Source organism: Larus michahellis, chromosome 1 (genome assembly GCF_964199755.1).
Source record: "Larus michahellis chromosome 1, bLarMic1.1, whole genome shotgun sequence".
In the NCBI taxonomy this organism is placed as follows: Eukaryota; Metazoa; Chordata; class Aves; order Charadriiformes; family Laridae; genus Larus; species Larus michahellis.
The window spans coordinates 60,116,766-60,133,582 of record NC_133896.1 but is presented as its reverse complement, the minus strand read 5'-3'; the positions used below and the strand labels follow the sequence as shown (position 1 = coordinate 60,133,582).

Sequence of the window (16,817 nt, the reverse complement as noted above, 5' to 3'; positions counted from 1 at the left end):
GAAGTTTTGGGGCTGTCATGCACAGATGGATGGAAGACCATCTCTTTCCCAAAGTCTAATAACTCACAAATATCCCATCCAACTACCTTCAAGCTTTCAAGGGAAGTTCACATTTTGGCACATCAGAAATTATATCTGGAAAGCAACTGGGGTAGGGGATTTCTCTGAGGCAATGGAGGTTCGTAACTGTAATTAAAAGAAAAAAAATGCTTTACAACCTCAACTATAGATCGTTCCTCCTTAATAGATGTTAACCAGCACTGAATGCCACATTCACTGAAAAGATGAAAACTGCATTTACAGTTAACTTCTGGTGAAGTTGCCAAGCAGATGTTTATTTTTGGCTTCCACATTCACTAAAGCCAAAAGCTACACTGAATTGGGATTTCACAAAGTCTAACTGCTTTTCTTCCAGGTTACAATTTTATTGGAACCAAAAAGGAAAAAAAAAAGGAGGAGGGGGGAAAAAGGCAGAAAAAAAAAAGCTGACTTCACTTTTACATAGGAAAAAAACTGGTAGCATCCGTTTCTATCGTGTCTGTTTATATCATAGTTTAAATAAGGTTAGAATTGTGCAACCATTACTGATCAACTTCCAAACACAGCACAGCTCCATCCAGCACATGTGCAAAAGAGGAAAAGTCACTGGAAGCAAATCCTGTGTCAGTTAGTCTTTTAACTTCTGCAAGGCTGTGTGCAGACTGTTTAGCACTAATTAAATTACTGGCAAGTCAGGTTAAAGAGGAGTGAAAGAATTCACAAGCCCCAAGCTTACCGTTCTCAGCGTTACATGGGTATTACAGATTCTTCCTCCAAAAACTGGAAGATAGATTTCCCATTAATTTTGAGGCTCGATCTCACAGCTACCACAGCTGCTGATGTAATGCAAAATGCTAACCTGGGGCAGCAGAGAGGGACTTTAATTCAATGTTGTTTTTTCATTGTGAATAAGCAGTGAACCACGCTGAAGTAATCCTCCGAAGTAGGAGTGCACACTGTTCAAGGCACCGATTTGGGGATGAAACGCAAAACCAAGATCCTGGCTACTTTCTTAGAAAAAGCCCTTTATGACTTTCTTAAGAGGAGAGGTATAAAGCCATGGCGCCTGGATCTAGTTCCTGTTTGAAAATGACAGTGTCCTGTAATTCCTCCCAATAATTTCAATTGGAAATGGGGTTATTCACACCCTCTAAGCAACTCCTGCAAACTATTGCAATGTGCTGCTAAATAATTGCTAAATAATGGTAACCTCAGCAGTTACCAGAGTCTCTGAAGTGATTTTGCACATGTTTAGGTGAAAGGTGGTATATCAGTGCAAGGCTGTAATTCACATTAAACAAGGAAGGGGGCTGGACATTGTTTGAACTCTTTCTTAGAACTAGTTTTTTCCAAGAAGCCACCTGATAATGCATTTTCATTCATTGGCACGTTCTGCTTGAGGAAGTTGTGGGTAAATAAATGTAACTCAGCTTATTCTCTCTTTCACTAAAGGTTCTGTGAGTTCAGAGAAGCCTCAGAACCACTAAGAGCTTTGCATATCTTTACAATGCCTCTTCGGCCGCAAATGCAAAGTCACCTGCTATTGTGTGAATCTTTCAATTTTGCTCTCCTGGTTCTGCAGGCCTTCGAAGAAAAAAGGAATTGCTATTTCACCATGAGAATTACAATAGTACAAGGAAAACTTGGGAAGAGTCTTTCTTTTGAAGAATGTCTGTACCTTCAGGCACCACAATGCCCACTAAAACCCAACTCTATACTGACTTGACCACCTCAAATTCCTAATGAACCTAGTGGAATTTTCAATCATAGAGAGATTTTCAAATTGAGATTATAGACTTTAGGCTTTTGGATTAACATTGATGAGCAGGGATTCATTGCACAAGGATGGTGGGTCACACAGATTATATCACAGAAGGTACACAAATGTGTGTCAACAGCACAGTTAGAAGGGTTAATGAGATAGAACTATCATAAGCACCTATATCTAGTATACTTTTCTAAATTGATCAAAGGTGGATCAAAATATAAATACCACTTCCTAGTGGGAATCTAGCAAGCCATAAACCCACATCCTATCTGGAAAAATACTCTTGGAAAACAAAAAGATTGGCAATCGTGTATCAAAGCCTCACCCAGGTTATTTTGCTCCAGGGCTTGCAGATCACTTTGCAATATTAAATTTGTTTTTGTAAAAGCACTGCTTCAGTATTACATTGTTCTGCCTGGACGTTACCTACTTAATGGTCCCTTTTTGGAAGGGACTATGCTAGAATTTATGACAGAACATGGCAGAATTGCTAGAGAGGGAGGAAAGGAGTTTGCTAACATTTCTTCCCCATCCGTCTCTGATTTCTGAGAAATGTTTATACCCCTGAAGGTAGAGGAACCTCCTGTTGTTCCCTTCTATTTATTGAAAGTAAATTACCAGGGCCACCCTAATGGCTCAGTGGAGAGAGCAACTCAGGAACACTCTTGCTCCCCCCAGCCAGTTGGGCTTGGAATAGACGTGAGAGGGTGAGGAATGAATTATGCTTTCCTACAATTAAGTGGCTAGTGATCAAGCAATTTTGCAGCCTTAAATGCATAATTCTAGCTTTCCCTGCTAGAAGAGGAGTTCACAACTGCAGGCAGTTGTTATAACTAGTTACGGGGAGAGTTAACGTTGGAAGGGAGGAACAGCAAAACAATTTTTTTTCTAGATGGAAAGCTTTTGGCAAAGAACTCCCCCAGACCCTGTGATCTCCAGGAGCATTGTCCCCTTCTTCAACGCGCACAAACACCTTTTTTGGCAGGTATTTTGGCCAGGGTCGGTTGAACAAGGGAGAGTTAGCACTCAGATTTCTGGGATCCCCTTGCCAAAAGCTAAGCTGTTAGGTAGTGCAACAGCAGCAGCGCAGGCCTCCCGCTTCACCCTGCCAGTGACCTTCGCACAGACTTGGACATACCACCTTCCTCAGAGTGAGGAGCAATTCCCTCTCACGCTGCTCGGTCCAGAAATTCATCTCAGCAAATACCACAAATCATGTCAGACCGAGCAAGACTATTAAAGCAGTGCTGCGCAATGTGAATTGCTGTCCACAAGGGACCGGAGCAAGAGACTGCCTAACCCACTTTGTTTAACTTTTTAGTTAAACAATCCTGAAAGGGGAAGCTGCATTGCTACTCTGGAAATTACAACCTTAATCTCATTTGAACCACACATTCCTCAGTTAAACTGCAGAAATAATTTAAGAACCGACTCCCAAAAAAGACGTTTTTCAACATTTCCTACATTTCCTGGAAATATATTACCTCTGATGCTGTGAAGTAAAAGAAGCTTATTAATTTAACCAGGTTAAAGTTCTTCCAGTAGCCCCAATAAGCTCTAATGTCAGGTTAATTACATGCATTTCACCAGTTTGCATTTTCACATTCCTCAAAGCAAAAACACACACCACCACTGTAACATCGACCATTTCCAACTCAACCCCACAAACCATTTGCACATATTGCATTCATCGCTCACTCGCACTGCGTTGCCCGTGGCAGGAATCAATAGTGCTTCGTTGAAAACAGAGCAAACTTCATTTCCCCTTAACGGTAACGGCTTCCTTAAGTTTGCTTTAATGCGCACGCCACAGCTCAGAGGTGCCAACATTTACTGGGTTGTTTAAACATCGTTTAGAGTTTTGCTGGGCAGATAAGAAGAATAACTTGGGTGTACAGTAAAACAAAGACACGGCTGTTTGTGCCAAACATTCAGTTTATGGCAATACTTCATAGGAATTATTCCCCATAACAACTGAACTGTCATATCCTACAACTACATCCCAGGCAACCTCCCAGCTGAGCTCACTACGGCTGCTGTCTGATGTGCTCTACATACAAACACCCAGAACTACCCAGATGTTCTCTATGTAAAACATTTGGTTTAAAACACGCAGTGCTTCTTTCCAAAAAGCCATTACATTTGTTTAATGGACTCACACAGTTCAACTAAAATATCCTGGAGCAGACATTTGACTGCAACTCTACTCTACAAGCCCCATCTGCAAAAAGAAAAAAGAAAGAAAAAGTAAATGAGAATACTTTACATGATTTATGCTGTCTTTATGATCAGCCAGTTCATAAAATACAAGCTCTGCTCTACAGACAATAACACAAATCGCTTTCAAGTGTATTGTTTAGTCCTTGCCTGTGTTAAACAAATATTTCAATTGAAACAAAGGGCCAAACTCTACTCTCCGGTTTACAACAGTGTTAATGTAACTGAGAGCAGCATTTTATCCATGGACATCACAGGGGATGCAATTTTTTGTTTTACGCTCGGAGTGAGTGAGTAATGACATCCAGTAATGATAACCAGTTACATTCACGGCTGCAGAATTTTCCTTTCATCCGAGAAAGGCTGGAAGGAGTACAGCATGAAATCCTTCTCCCCGATGAATTCCTCATGAGCAACGCACAGCCCACAACGAGGCACTTCACAGGTCCCATTACATCACGTTTTCATCACGAAACGCCAGACAGGATGAACTGGGAGAACACATTTGTTTCACTAAAACAGAGAGGCGGGTAGAAAATGCTCAAACTGTACACAGAGAAAAACAACTGTCGTTGAAGAAGACGGCTAGTCCTTAGTCTAGATGTAAATACGCTGCTCAGTCCAGCTGAAGGCCCATGCTCCTCTCAGGTTGTGAGGACACAGCGGTCCACAACGTTGGTACCAACTCGTGACCAACGGTGGTTCACAGTAGTAACCAGGCTCGAAGACACAAGGGCTGGCGGGCTTTGGAAAAAGTGGCACCATCCCTTACGAAGTGTGACTACAGCCATGAAAGAGGACCTTTGCTTTATGAGCGACCTTTCTGAGATGGCTACACCCATCCAGAGAACAGCTCAGCTCTGCACAGTGCTAGAGCTGCGATCAACCTCAGCTCTCCCCCCAGCTCTGCTAGCGACTTTCCAAATGAACCTCAGGGAAATTGAGGGTGGTGAGACACTGGAACAGGTTGTCCAGGAAAGTTGTGGATGCCCCATCCCTGGAAGTGTTCAAGACCAGGCTGGATGGGGCTTTGAGCAACCTGGCCTAGTGGGAGGTGTCCCTGCCTATGGCAGGGGGGTTGGAACTAGATGATCTTTAAGGTCGCTTCCAACCCAAACCATTCTATGATTCTATGAAACAATTTACCCCCTGAGCACCTGCAGAACAGCTGTGACAGCAGGCTCCTAGAGGAGATGGAGATTCAACCCACAGATGACTCTTCCATTATTTTGCCTCATTTTGGCACCCCAAAGAGAGTAAACATGACAAGGAAAGGAGTGTGAAGGACGCTCTGCTTCATGTATAGGCCTGGGTAAAAATGTGTCTTCCCGAGAAGGCAATGTGGACGTCTCTCAGCTGTATCCCTATGCAGGTTGGCTAAGCTTGTATTGCCTCCAGCAGGCATTTTTACAGGTGCTTTCACCTTGCGCCGGAGCGGTGCTATCTCATACTCCAGGCCGTGTGGCATTAGAGCACGCACCAGCCAGGACAGCTGCGCTCTCCCCTCTTCTCCTCACAAAGGCAGTTTCCCTCCCACCCATGCCAAAAAAACGATCCATAGCACAGCCCTGCTGAAACCCCTGCCAAGTACGGTGCTGTGCCAGGCATCCCCTGATGTCCCCGGCCACCTGAGGGACTGGTTGGCCTTCACTTCTCCTTCCCCAGCCAAACTCCACTGGGAAAGCTACCAGACTTGGTTTGTACAATGCAAAAATCTGCAAATAAATGACAGCTCCAAGCAGCCTCAGGAGCTGTTTTTTTAACAAATGCTTCGCCATCTTCCTCTGTCAAACTTGTGTGCAAAGGACTTAATCTTTTTGCATCAATGACAGCAAAACACTGTTTAACAAAAAGGAACATTTGCTTAGTTACCACATGGCTCAAACTGGTATTTTTATCCAATCTTCATTGATACCTTTTGTGATCAAAAAGATCTTCACACTCAGTTTTAAAATAACACTTGCACTTCAAATAAAGGAAGGTATCATTCACCATCAGGGTTTTGTGGAGATTAGAAATACTAGCAGTGATGAAATGCCTTTTTGTGTATGGGAAATACGATATGGGGGCTTGGAGATCTTCATCGACAGCAGGACACGAATTTTTCTGATCTACCCATGAATGGCTAAATATAGTCTCCAAACTTGGCATGGTATCTTTTCACAGGAACAATGGATTTCTTTTTTTTCTTTTTCCCCCTTCTTTTTTAAGCCTAATATCCCTTAACTAGTGTCTTTATTCCAAGGCACCAGCACTCAAGCCCAAGCGCGCTGACTCAGCTCTGCGGCACAGTGAGACATTAGGATAATTGCAAGTCCCTCAAGCCGCCAGACCTCAGAACAAAGACACTTGGCTCCTCCAGCCTCTCTGCTTAAGTCGTCCCACATGGAGGCCACCGGCCAGGGTAGCCGAGGGGCTCTGGGGCTACCATAGACCGATGTCCCTCGGAAAGGCAAAGCGACACGGATGGAGGGCCCACCAAGCACCGATGCTTCGTCATGGAGGCAGGCAGCCCCACGCAAGGCACAGAAGACACTCCTCTTCACCAGGCCAGCATCCCAGGGGACCCAATGGCAAAGGGAAGGGCCTTGGGCGCCACGCTGGAGGTGTGGCTGAGGTGAGGTGGGAAACGCCAGCAGGGAGAAAGGAAAGCCGAGGAGGCATCCAAAAATTAAGTTACATTGGTCGTACATTAACCTAGGTGACCTCAGCTGTCTTCTTAATACTTATAAGCCACAAGATCTGTGTTTATTTTGTGATTTTTGCATTCACCTACAACTGGCCAGTATGGTTTCAAACATGCCAGCCATGCCAACCCCCTTTCCCATAGCTACTGTGTGGCCAAGATTTTTTCAAATGAAAGGAACCCCCACTAAAGTATTTTATTATTTTCCTCCATTGGTAAGAACAGAGCCTGAAAAAGGTCACACTTGAGCAAGACCCAGGACATGCATCCCATCATGGGCCAGTGGCAGCTTTAATGACTGATGTCTCATAAACCACCAGAGCAAGAGGCAAATCCCACCTGTCTTTTTGAAGAGTCAGGGAACACTACCATGCAATCAGTTAACAGGCTGAATTGAGGGTTCATCCATGGTCTTTCATTCAAAATATAAAAAATACTGAGCTCCAAGGAGCGCACTGAAACAGCACAAAAGCAAGGGACAGCTACAGCCTCATCCCCTTCACCCTCCCCACCTTTGCAACATGCAGCAAAGGTTAGGGGAAGGCCTCCACATCCATTGAACATCTGGCATTTTTGGTGTGGGTCCAGGATGTTTGATGGGTACGGCCAGACACCGTACGCTCACGAAGAATCTCACCCAGCCCCCTAGTGTTCAAAGGTCTAGGATCTCCTAATTTATACAACGTACCACGTTGCCCGTGAAGACACGGTGATAAATATATTCTGTTTAAAAGCAGATACTTCTCAAATCATAACTTGCAGATGCTCGAAGTCTTTCATGTGGGTAAGACAAATGAGAGCCATAGAAACTGATTTTGTAGCCAGGGAGTACAGGAAGCAACAGCAGGAGAACACTATTGAAAGCCTGGATACACTTATGGCTTTAATGAATTGGTCATCAAATATAACAACACACATATGCAGTTTTTACCTTGCTTTGTAGTTCGCTCCCCGCCCCCCTCAGCTATTCCCCATATATCGAGCAAAGTGGAAATTATTTTGAGTTTAGTTTATTAAATGGACACACATGGTACCCACATCTGCTGGAATATATTTGAGGGAAAGCTGACAAATATCGTTTGCATATTTAGTCAAAGACCTTTTCATCTGCAACATTTCCTCTGACATACCAACTGTCCCAAGTACATCAACCCATCAGGGCTAATGACAAGAGTTTTGTTTCTATGAAGTGTCAGGTGCACGCCTGGGCGATTTAGGGACAAATCTTGACTTACGCAGGAGGCAAGAAGAGACAAGATCAATACTCTCCGTAGGTCAGAGACGTACACGCCAGCACACCCAGTACCGATGTAGCAAACCACAGCAAACCACCAAAACTGTACACCAGAGCTGTAAAAACTGCCCAGGTCAGAAGCTGTTGAGGCTCCAGCAGAGGAGTTGGCAGCTGCCACCGCTGCTTCTTGCCATCCATGCTGAGAGCTTCTATTCCACCAAAACCCATCCTTCTGGCTTCAGAGCATCATCCAGGGCTGCAGCGGAAAACATATGGTTTGGTCCCACTTTAGACAGGAAGAGCATACAAGACGACACTGAGGAGAACAACAGTGTCCTGCTGAGAGGCGCATGGTTGCACAGTAAGAGGAGATGCTTTGGCGTCAGCATCCTGGTTTGGGTAGATAGAGGGTACGTAAGCATGGTACAGGCGGCGGAGACCCGAGCCAGGGAGATGCCCACATCAAAGCAAAGGTCAGCAGCCAATTTCCGAACCCCTGGTATGGGGGCTTTGGAAACATGTCCCATCCCATATGCTCTGCATTTGGATTACCGTGGCCGTACACACGTTGACCTGCCTGTGTTCAAGGCTGATATACCTGGAACTGGTTTTCAGCCCACATCGAGCATTCTTCCTTGGCATTGTCACAACCCCCATGTGCCTCCTCCCAATTCCTCACTCCAGCAAAGATTCTCTAGTTATTTATTTACCAGACAAAACACAGACTAACTACGATTACAGTTCTGTAAAGAATAAACAATTGCTCGCAAGAACTCCACATTCCACACAGTTTTATTCAACATGTATGACCCCAAACTACAATATATACAATAATTGTCTCCACATGGTAAATCCACATTGCGGTTCTTGAAAAATAATAATAATTTTTAGAACACATGCCACCAAAAAATGCAGTATATTTTAGCCATATCTAATGAAAGACTTTGTACAAGCAATTTCCATTCTGCTGTGTTCTCTAGCATATGGTGCTATGAAACCATTTGTAATAACACTTAGGCATGTTATAGTGTTTTTAGCTGAAGGCTGAAGTATAAACATTGGCTCAAATTCTGTTGTGAATTTCATATTTAGAGGGATCACACTAGGTATGTATTAGGCCAAAACATGCCCTGTTAATTAGTCTAACTTCCCTACATTAAATAGTATCCCTTCAGAAAGGGATACACTGAGACACAGTGAGGTTAATTGACTTGCCCAAAATTGTTCAATCCAACGGGGGAAAGGAAAAAAAAAAACAAAAACAACAAACCAAAGAAGCAAAAGTCTCTCAGAAATTTCTAATTTCTTCACCTGTAAGAGAGTCCAACATCATTGAAGAAATATCACTTGATGTCCACTCAAAGCTCAGAAAGAACATGCTGTTCTTTAACTTGGTAAAAGATTTGACAAGCTAACGCATTCAGATGACCCCTTACTGGCTAGTCATTAATTCAGACTTTCATACCACTGAACCACACTCCCCTCAACAAATCTGCTTCTCCAACAAGAATTCTCACTGCAGAAAACAAGTGTTTTGCACTAGTGCCTTTCCCCTAATGACCTGCGTGCTGTAATCAGTTATTTCTGTCTGCAGCCCTTGATGTTGGAGTCTTCTTTGGCATTTCAGTTATACAAGTGTTTACGTGAAGACTACAGTAATTTTATACAACCAGGTGGTAGCTCCTATTGTAATAAACCCACAATATTCACTAGATTCAATCCAGTATATTTTTCTTTTTTAAACCAGAGTCTCAGAACACATCTAATAATTAAGGGCGGAACAAATAACAAATTAACAGCAGAACTGTTTTCAAGCCCATATACTCTTTCCAACTTCTATTCATTCCAGACCTAGAATTTCCACGCTTTGGTACAATTTTTACAGAGGGTGACCTGAGTTTCACTAACATGCCTTCAGCACTGTGAAAATGTTGTCCAGATTTAGTCCCATTATGAGTCCCTAAAAGAATTCAATTTGCACATTTAAAAAAAATTTAAATATATATATATATATTTTGCAAGAATCCCTTTTCAGATGAGGAACCTCTGGCCCCATGCAAGTGCTGCCCAGCAGGAGAGGCCTATGCAGCACCCGCCGCAGGCTGCACAGATTCTGCTGGCACGTACCAGCTCAGAAGCAGGGAGCAAGGCAGCAGCCTCTGAGCGGGTCACAGCGCTGGCGCACAGAACACAGCGAGAGGCAGCAGCGCAAGTAGAGGACAAAAGGGCTGGGAATGGAGACCGAAGCTGAATGTCACACAGGGACAAAAGCACAGGGTAAAAAGAGAGCCCAGGAGGCAGGAGAGACTGAGCTCTGTAGGAGGAGGCTGTCATCTGTTGGACCCCCACATTACGTACTCTACAAACCTGGAAAAATCAGGTATTGGGTCGTGCACTCAAAACTAGCTGATACTTCTGATGATTTTGTCTTTAATCGGCAAGTTTTTCTTCCTCATGTATAAAACTGGGTAGCGATACAAGCCATTGTTACTATTATTCAAGTGTATTATCATAGCTGTGGAAGCCACATTCACAAATCAGGATCCTGCTGTGCAAAGTACTGTACAAGCACTTCACATCACAGCAGTGTTGTGTAGATACTTCCACCAGTGTCTACAATAAAGGAAGATATCTTAATAAGAACAACAAAGAACCTCAAAAAAAACCCAAAAACAGTTCTGCATCAGATTGGACACTATGCTGCATAAGATACACGCTGAGCGATCAAGACAAAAATCAATATTAAGTGGTGACCCAGGTGCTAACTGAAGCAGAAGTTCTCAGGAAAAAAAAAAATGTAAATTTAACATGTCACTAAAGATAAGAGAATTCACGCACATAAGAGGGAAGAGTGACAATACTGACTTTTTCTGTGATATCAGCAAAGCAGACAAGAGAATAGGGAAAAACGTCCCACCGACCAACGAGCACGCTTTTATCTTGTTATTTGGAACCCTTAAAAACCACACCGCAAACAAACAAATGGTTGTGTGGCCAACAAGGCCTTAATTACTGACATGACAGAGCTGTCATTGTTGGTATTCATGTTTTGGTTGTGTCATGATACAGAGAAATACAATCAGCAAAGCAAAGGTCCTCCTTTCATGTAATCTGTTGCCATTTCAGGGTTTCAAAAACCATGTGTGAGTCTCCAAAAGCATCATGAAGCAGAGCTATTTCAAAGCAAAGATCTTCACTCAAGTTGCACCTAAAAATATTTCTGTTGCTCTGAAGTTTGGAGGTTTTTTTTACAAGATTTTAATTCAGAAACCCATTTCACTTAGCAACATTCTTCTACCTGCACATGTATGCAAAAAAGATAAATAACATGCACCACCGCACATAGCACGCCTGCACAAATATGTACCGCATGCCTGCTTTTCATGTTGGGCCACAGCTTGTCATCAATTCCCAAAATAATTAACTTTCTGGAGGAACGGCTGGAGGAGAATAGTGCTTCCTCCACCTGCTGGTGAGGAGGAAGAAAAGATGTCCTGGCTCTCAGGCGGAGAGAGGGCGGTGAAAGCGGAGGGGAGGCCCCTGAAGCTACTCCCCATCACCTCCCAAGTGTAGCCTAAGGAGAGAAAGGAAGAAGAGCTCTTGGCTTTTGCAAACGGCCAAATCTCTCCTGAGGACAGATGGTAACCAAAAGGAAGGGCAGACAATACAGGATGCTTCATGAGAGGTTATAACAAACAACCAGCACTATTTGCAAGCTCCACGTCCAGCAGGGAGAGCAAATGACTCCCAGCAGGTCACCTCGATGGAGAGCACCCACAGGTAGCTGTGAACCAGCCAGAGTATCAAACCCCTGTCTTAAACTCTGCTGGGAGTGCTCCAGGCAGCCTAACAGGGGTTACCTGGTGTCTTCCATGCTCCTTTACTAACAATAATTTAATTAACATTAATGTATTTTTGTATCCAGGCGTTGCTTTCTGCGTAATGTCAGGAAAAGACAGACATGTCTGAAAACACCTATCTGTAATTTAAAGTTGCATTATAAGGAGTATTTACTCCAGTGAAATCACTTAAAGAAAACCCAGCAGCATCTACCGTCTTCATGCACCATCCATGGGATTGGCCAGCAGCAGTCAATACACAGCTTATCTAAGGCTGACATAAGTGTAACCGTGGATTTCTTGGCTAACAAACATTGAATACATAACATGAACAAAAGCTCGGTTCTTCGGTTTAACATGTGCAAGATGACAAGTGGAGAAAACACCCACAGAAATGTCAACATGAGTGTTACTTCACAGGCTTGCAATATCATCTCTTCATCCTTACACTTACTAACAGGTGCCTTAATTTAAAATATCGTAAGTTACACAGTGCATACTGAGCCAGTACTAATGAAGGAAATCTTGCTGGCAAAATTAGGCACCTCATATATCATATGGTGGGCAATATTTTAACTGCTTTGTGAAGTACGCAACGCTGTCTGTAGTCAGTGCGGTAACTAATACACAAATTCACACAAGTTGTTTCCAATAACAAACTAAATGTATCATGCAATCTACCCCGGAGCTTTATGGCAGGAAGCTTTATGATCACGTTCCACTGAGCTAAGAGGAAAGACAAAGAAACTATAACAACGTGAATAAACCTGCAACCTGTTAATAAGTGCCAAATACTACTTTCATTCAAGTCAACAGAAATCCTGCTATTGATTTCCAGTGGCACAGGACTGAAGCACATCTGTACCTTGGATCGAACTGTCTTCTCACCTTGGTTTTGCTTCAGTAACTCAAATCTGCCAATTTCTATTTCACTCCCGAGCTCTCTATTTATACAGATGATGACAAAACCAAAGTTTGTGCTTCATAGTAAAAGCCGGGCTAATCATGCAAATATCTTTATGAAATGCCGTACAGCTAAAGACAGCGTTAACAAACAAGAAAGCGGAAAGGCCAAATAGGAGAATCTCTTGGACAAGGCTGATGACTGGGAACACAATGCCGCTGCCAAGGTCCAGCTTCACAATCTGTTACCATACAGCTTCAAATACCTGCTTACCGCTGAGTAAAGAAAAAGATGATTAGCTAAACCAGCAGCAGGATAGGAAGCAAACAGACTGGACTAGAGCGACCTTGGGACTCTGGCTACCTCGCTGCCAGCTGTGAGATGATTTGCATTGGACTTGGTGCAAGAGACGTGCCGGCCGCATCGCTCGCTCTGTGCATCCCCTGCTGGACACACGGCACCGGCCAGTCCAACCTGCTCATGAACGCTGCAAACGCTGCCCACTCATAAGACCTGAGGAGGGGAAAGGGAAGAGAAAGGCTGGGGGGAAAAATCTAAAGGGAAAACTCTGCCCCTCTCTGATCAGTCGTCCTGTTGCTGCCCTCATCTCGCCCCCAGAAAGCAATCGGTGTTCACTGCAACAGCCAGGCGAGGGAACCGTCAGAAAACAAGCAGCGTTTTCCATTCACTTAGGTCTGGCTGGATTCCTGACAACTAGCTTTTATTCTGCAAGCAGACAAAACGCGGATATTTTACATACGCTCACAGATGTTAAAGTTCAAGCAGACACATTACACCAGAACTCGCCTGCAAATTAGTTAATAATTTCAAAATGCCGCACGCCAATGCTTGTATTACTACAGTGTAAAACTCACACCCCCGGTAAGGATTTGTTTAGCTTCTACATACCAGCTGATAGAGCAAGTGTAATATTTAATTGCATTTAAGATTGCATGGGTATTCTGATTTTCACCCTCTCCGTTTCAAGATATAAGCTGTAAAAATTTAGTTCAGACTATATCATCTAAGTATCCTTAGCTGTGTAGCTGAAGTGCTTGACAGTTAGCAAAATACGGAAAGACCATGCGTGTTATTAACTTAAGAGGAGATACACAGCTACGCTACATCCTTTCGTCTCAGAGGGCCCTTCCCAAAACCAAATCTCATTAACAATATGGTCACTTTTTTTTTTAATTGGTCAAGTCTGTTAAAAAAGGTGTTTTCAATGTATTTGCTTATTTGCTACATTTTGTAACGCGCCTCAAAAATAATCTGCTTACAAAATAATAGTATATAACATAGCCCCAGAGCTTTTGTTAGCCTGAAATTGTAAAACAGCCAAGGCAGCAAACTTTAAAAATCATGGACTGGGAGTGAGCATGTGCAGAGATGTCCATCTCTGGTTTCTCTTTAGCCAGCCTCCAAATGAGCTAATAAACTGAAAGCATACATGATATGACTCTACAAGTTGGCTGAAACTCTCATTTTCACTGTCGACACAAAGATATTTAGTTGCAAAGTAAGTGTCCTTTATTAAAACCACAGCATCTGCAATTTCATTTTCTGTTTTACAGTCACTTCTGCCTCTGGAGAGCATCGAGCTTCCAGGCAACCAGAAGGGAAAGATAAATGAGACAAAACCCGTAACGTCACTAGGGAAATGTCTTGCTTTTAGATGAAGTCTAGTGAAAACTCAATTAGTCTACTTCATATGAAAAGCAGCATTAAGACCTCTTTAGAAAAGCATCTATTTCTCTGGGCAGCCTTTAATGCAATGCCTGTCTCTCACTCGCTCGCCCTCTGTGAATAGTTACATATTTCAGGGAAGGAAAAATGACAATAACTCTGACTAATGTGTACATTTCTGCAATTGCATTTCTGCGCCCCGCTTGGAGCGCTGTGCCAATGAGGAAATGCTGAAGCTGAGTTATTGCTGGACAACCTCCGGGCTGCTTGAAGTCTCGAGCCAGCCGGCACCGCCGAGCGGTGAAACGGATCGTAAAAAACCAATGGGGCTGGGTTGCAGTCCCTGCCATTTTATTATTTTTTTTTTTTAGGTGTCAGCAAAGTTCAGGTCACAAAAGTACGACTGAATCACGGCATTTTTAACCGGAGAACCGACGTTTGCCCTTCTGACTGTACTTTGTGAGCGGCTTTGGTCAGCTGGAGGATGTGAGGTTAGCCGAGGGATGTGACAGGTTTCGCTGCAGCGTGAAATTTCCAGTGGGGAAAGAATAACCGTTCACAGCGGACCCACGTGTAGAAACAAAACAAATACAACAAGCCACCCTATTTTTCCAATAATAACCCACCCTTTTAAAAATGTAACGATGTGTTATTAAAATACTACCCAAAAAAAAAAAAAAAAAAAAGTTTCTCTATCGGATTTGCACCCCAAACAAAGCCCCGGACCCAGAACCGGGGTGGGATGCTGAGGCTGCCAGCAGCACCGAGGCACCGACGGGTCCCTGCGGGGATGGAGGGATGCACCCAGCCGGCTCCCTTCCCAAGTCGGTGTTGGAAAGAAAAGTGATAGATAGATAGATAGATAGATAGATAGACAGACAGACACACACACGTACGTACATATAATAAAAAGGCAAAGAGAAGCCCCTCCGCCTGCCTTACCACTCTGCCAGAAAACCTCTCGATGGCCCGCTTGACTTTGCCATAGGTGCCTTTGCCCAAGGTCTCCTGCAGCTCGTAGCGATGCTTCAGGTTGTGCTTGTGGTGATGCCGCTTCACCCCCTGCTGCTTCCTCGCCGCCGCCGTTACCTCCGGGGACGGAGCCTCCCCGACCGGCTCCTCCATGGCCGCCGCCGCCTGGCCGCCACCGACCGGCCCGGAGCCGCAGCGGGGCTGCACGGGGCTGCTGCTGCCGCGGGCAGCCGCCTCGGCGCCCTCCATGCCCGGCGGCGGCGGGCGCGGTGTGTGAGCGCCCCGCCGGCCTCGCAGCCTCTGCCTCGGCCCGGCGGCCGCGCCGGCACCATGGGGCGCGGCGGGGCGGGGCGCGGCGGCGGCCCGTTCTCCGCTCTCCTCCCCTTCCCCGCCGCCGGCCGCACAGGCGTGGGGCGGCTCCTCCGCCCCGCCCCGCTCCGCGCCGCACCGCCCCGCCCCGGCCGGGCGGGGGACGCCTCGTCGCGGAGGGAGCAGGCGGCGGGTATCGCTGCTCCGGGGGCAGCCGAGCCGGCCCGGGCCCTCCTTTGTGCGCGGAGGAGACGGGTCTCCCCGGCCGCTCTCCCGCCCTGGTGGAAGGTGCTACAGGGGGCTGACCCCCGGCGCGGCGGGGAGGGTGGCCTGCCCCCTGCTCCCGCCTCAGGGCCGCGGGTCGGCCTCGCCCCGGGGCTGAGCCCCCCGAGCCGGGCCGGGCCGGGCCGGGCTAAGGCGAGGCCGAGGGCAGGCCCCGGCCCCGTGGCTCGGGTGCGTGCGCACCTGCGGAGGCCGGGCAGGGGCCCGAAGTAAGGCGGCTGTATCAAATTTAGGTCTGGGAAGTTTTTTCCAGAAAACACTTTAATTTTCCCCGTTCGCAAAGCGGGCGAGGGTTTCCTGTAGGGTTTCCATGTAGCTGGGGCTGGCAGAAAAACAGGGGCACGCCCAGCCGCTGCCTGGCCTTGGCAGGGGCAGGAGCTGTTTGCCTACTCATGGAGGTTTTGGCCTGTAAGAAACCTTCCCCAGCCCACGTCCTGCCGTGGTTGGCATCCACGCCAAGATCTACAGCTGAGGTAGCCCTCGTGTCTACTTCCGTGAACTTTTGAAATACAGATGAACACATCGTTTTTACGCTTCATTATAAAGTAAGGTGGTTGTTTCTTTCTCAAAGATGTCTTGAAAACTTAAGCCAATGCAGACAAATAAATTGTTGCCAGGGTTAAGACAAAGCAGAAATTTCCTTTAGAAGAGAAGCCACCCCCAAGCCCATGGCTGTGAAAGGCAGATGGTCTCTGTTGTAGCAGAAATGGGAAACTGGCGTGGGGTGAAAGCACTTTGGCATGCTCCAGTATGGCCGATTTGCTGGACCGACGCAAAGGCCTTTATGTGAGAGTCCTGGCTCAGCGCCTCCCTCCCACTGACTGTCCTTAATGTGTGGGTTACAGTGGGGGTTACAGTGGGGGTTGTCTGCTCTGCAAGGG

General features: G+C 45.5%; 1 protein-coding gene across 1 annotated transcript in view; it reads right to left on the bottom strand.

Moving 5' to 3' along the window:
* Positions 1-15,753, bottom strand: part of NUAK1 (NUAK family kinase 1) — a 50,401-nt gene extending 34,648 nt beyond the window's left edge. Inside the window, exon 1 of the mRNA XM_074581026.1 lies at positions 15,316-15,753. Within this exon, the coding sequence (XP_074437127.1) occupies positions 15,316-15,594 (279 nt within the window). The 5' untranslated portion in view covers positions 15,595-15,753. The remainder of the gene's footprint in view (positions 1-15,315) is intronic.
* Between the last annotated feature and the right edge of the window lie 1,064 nt (positions 15,754-16,817).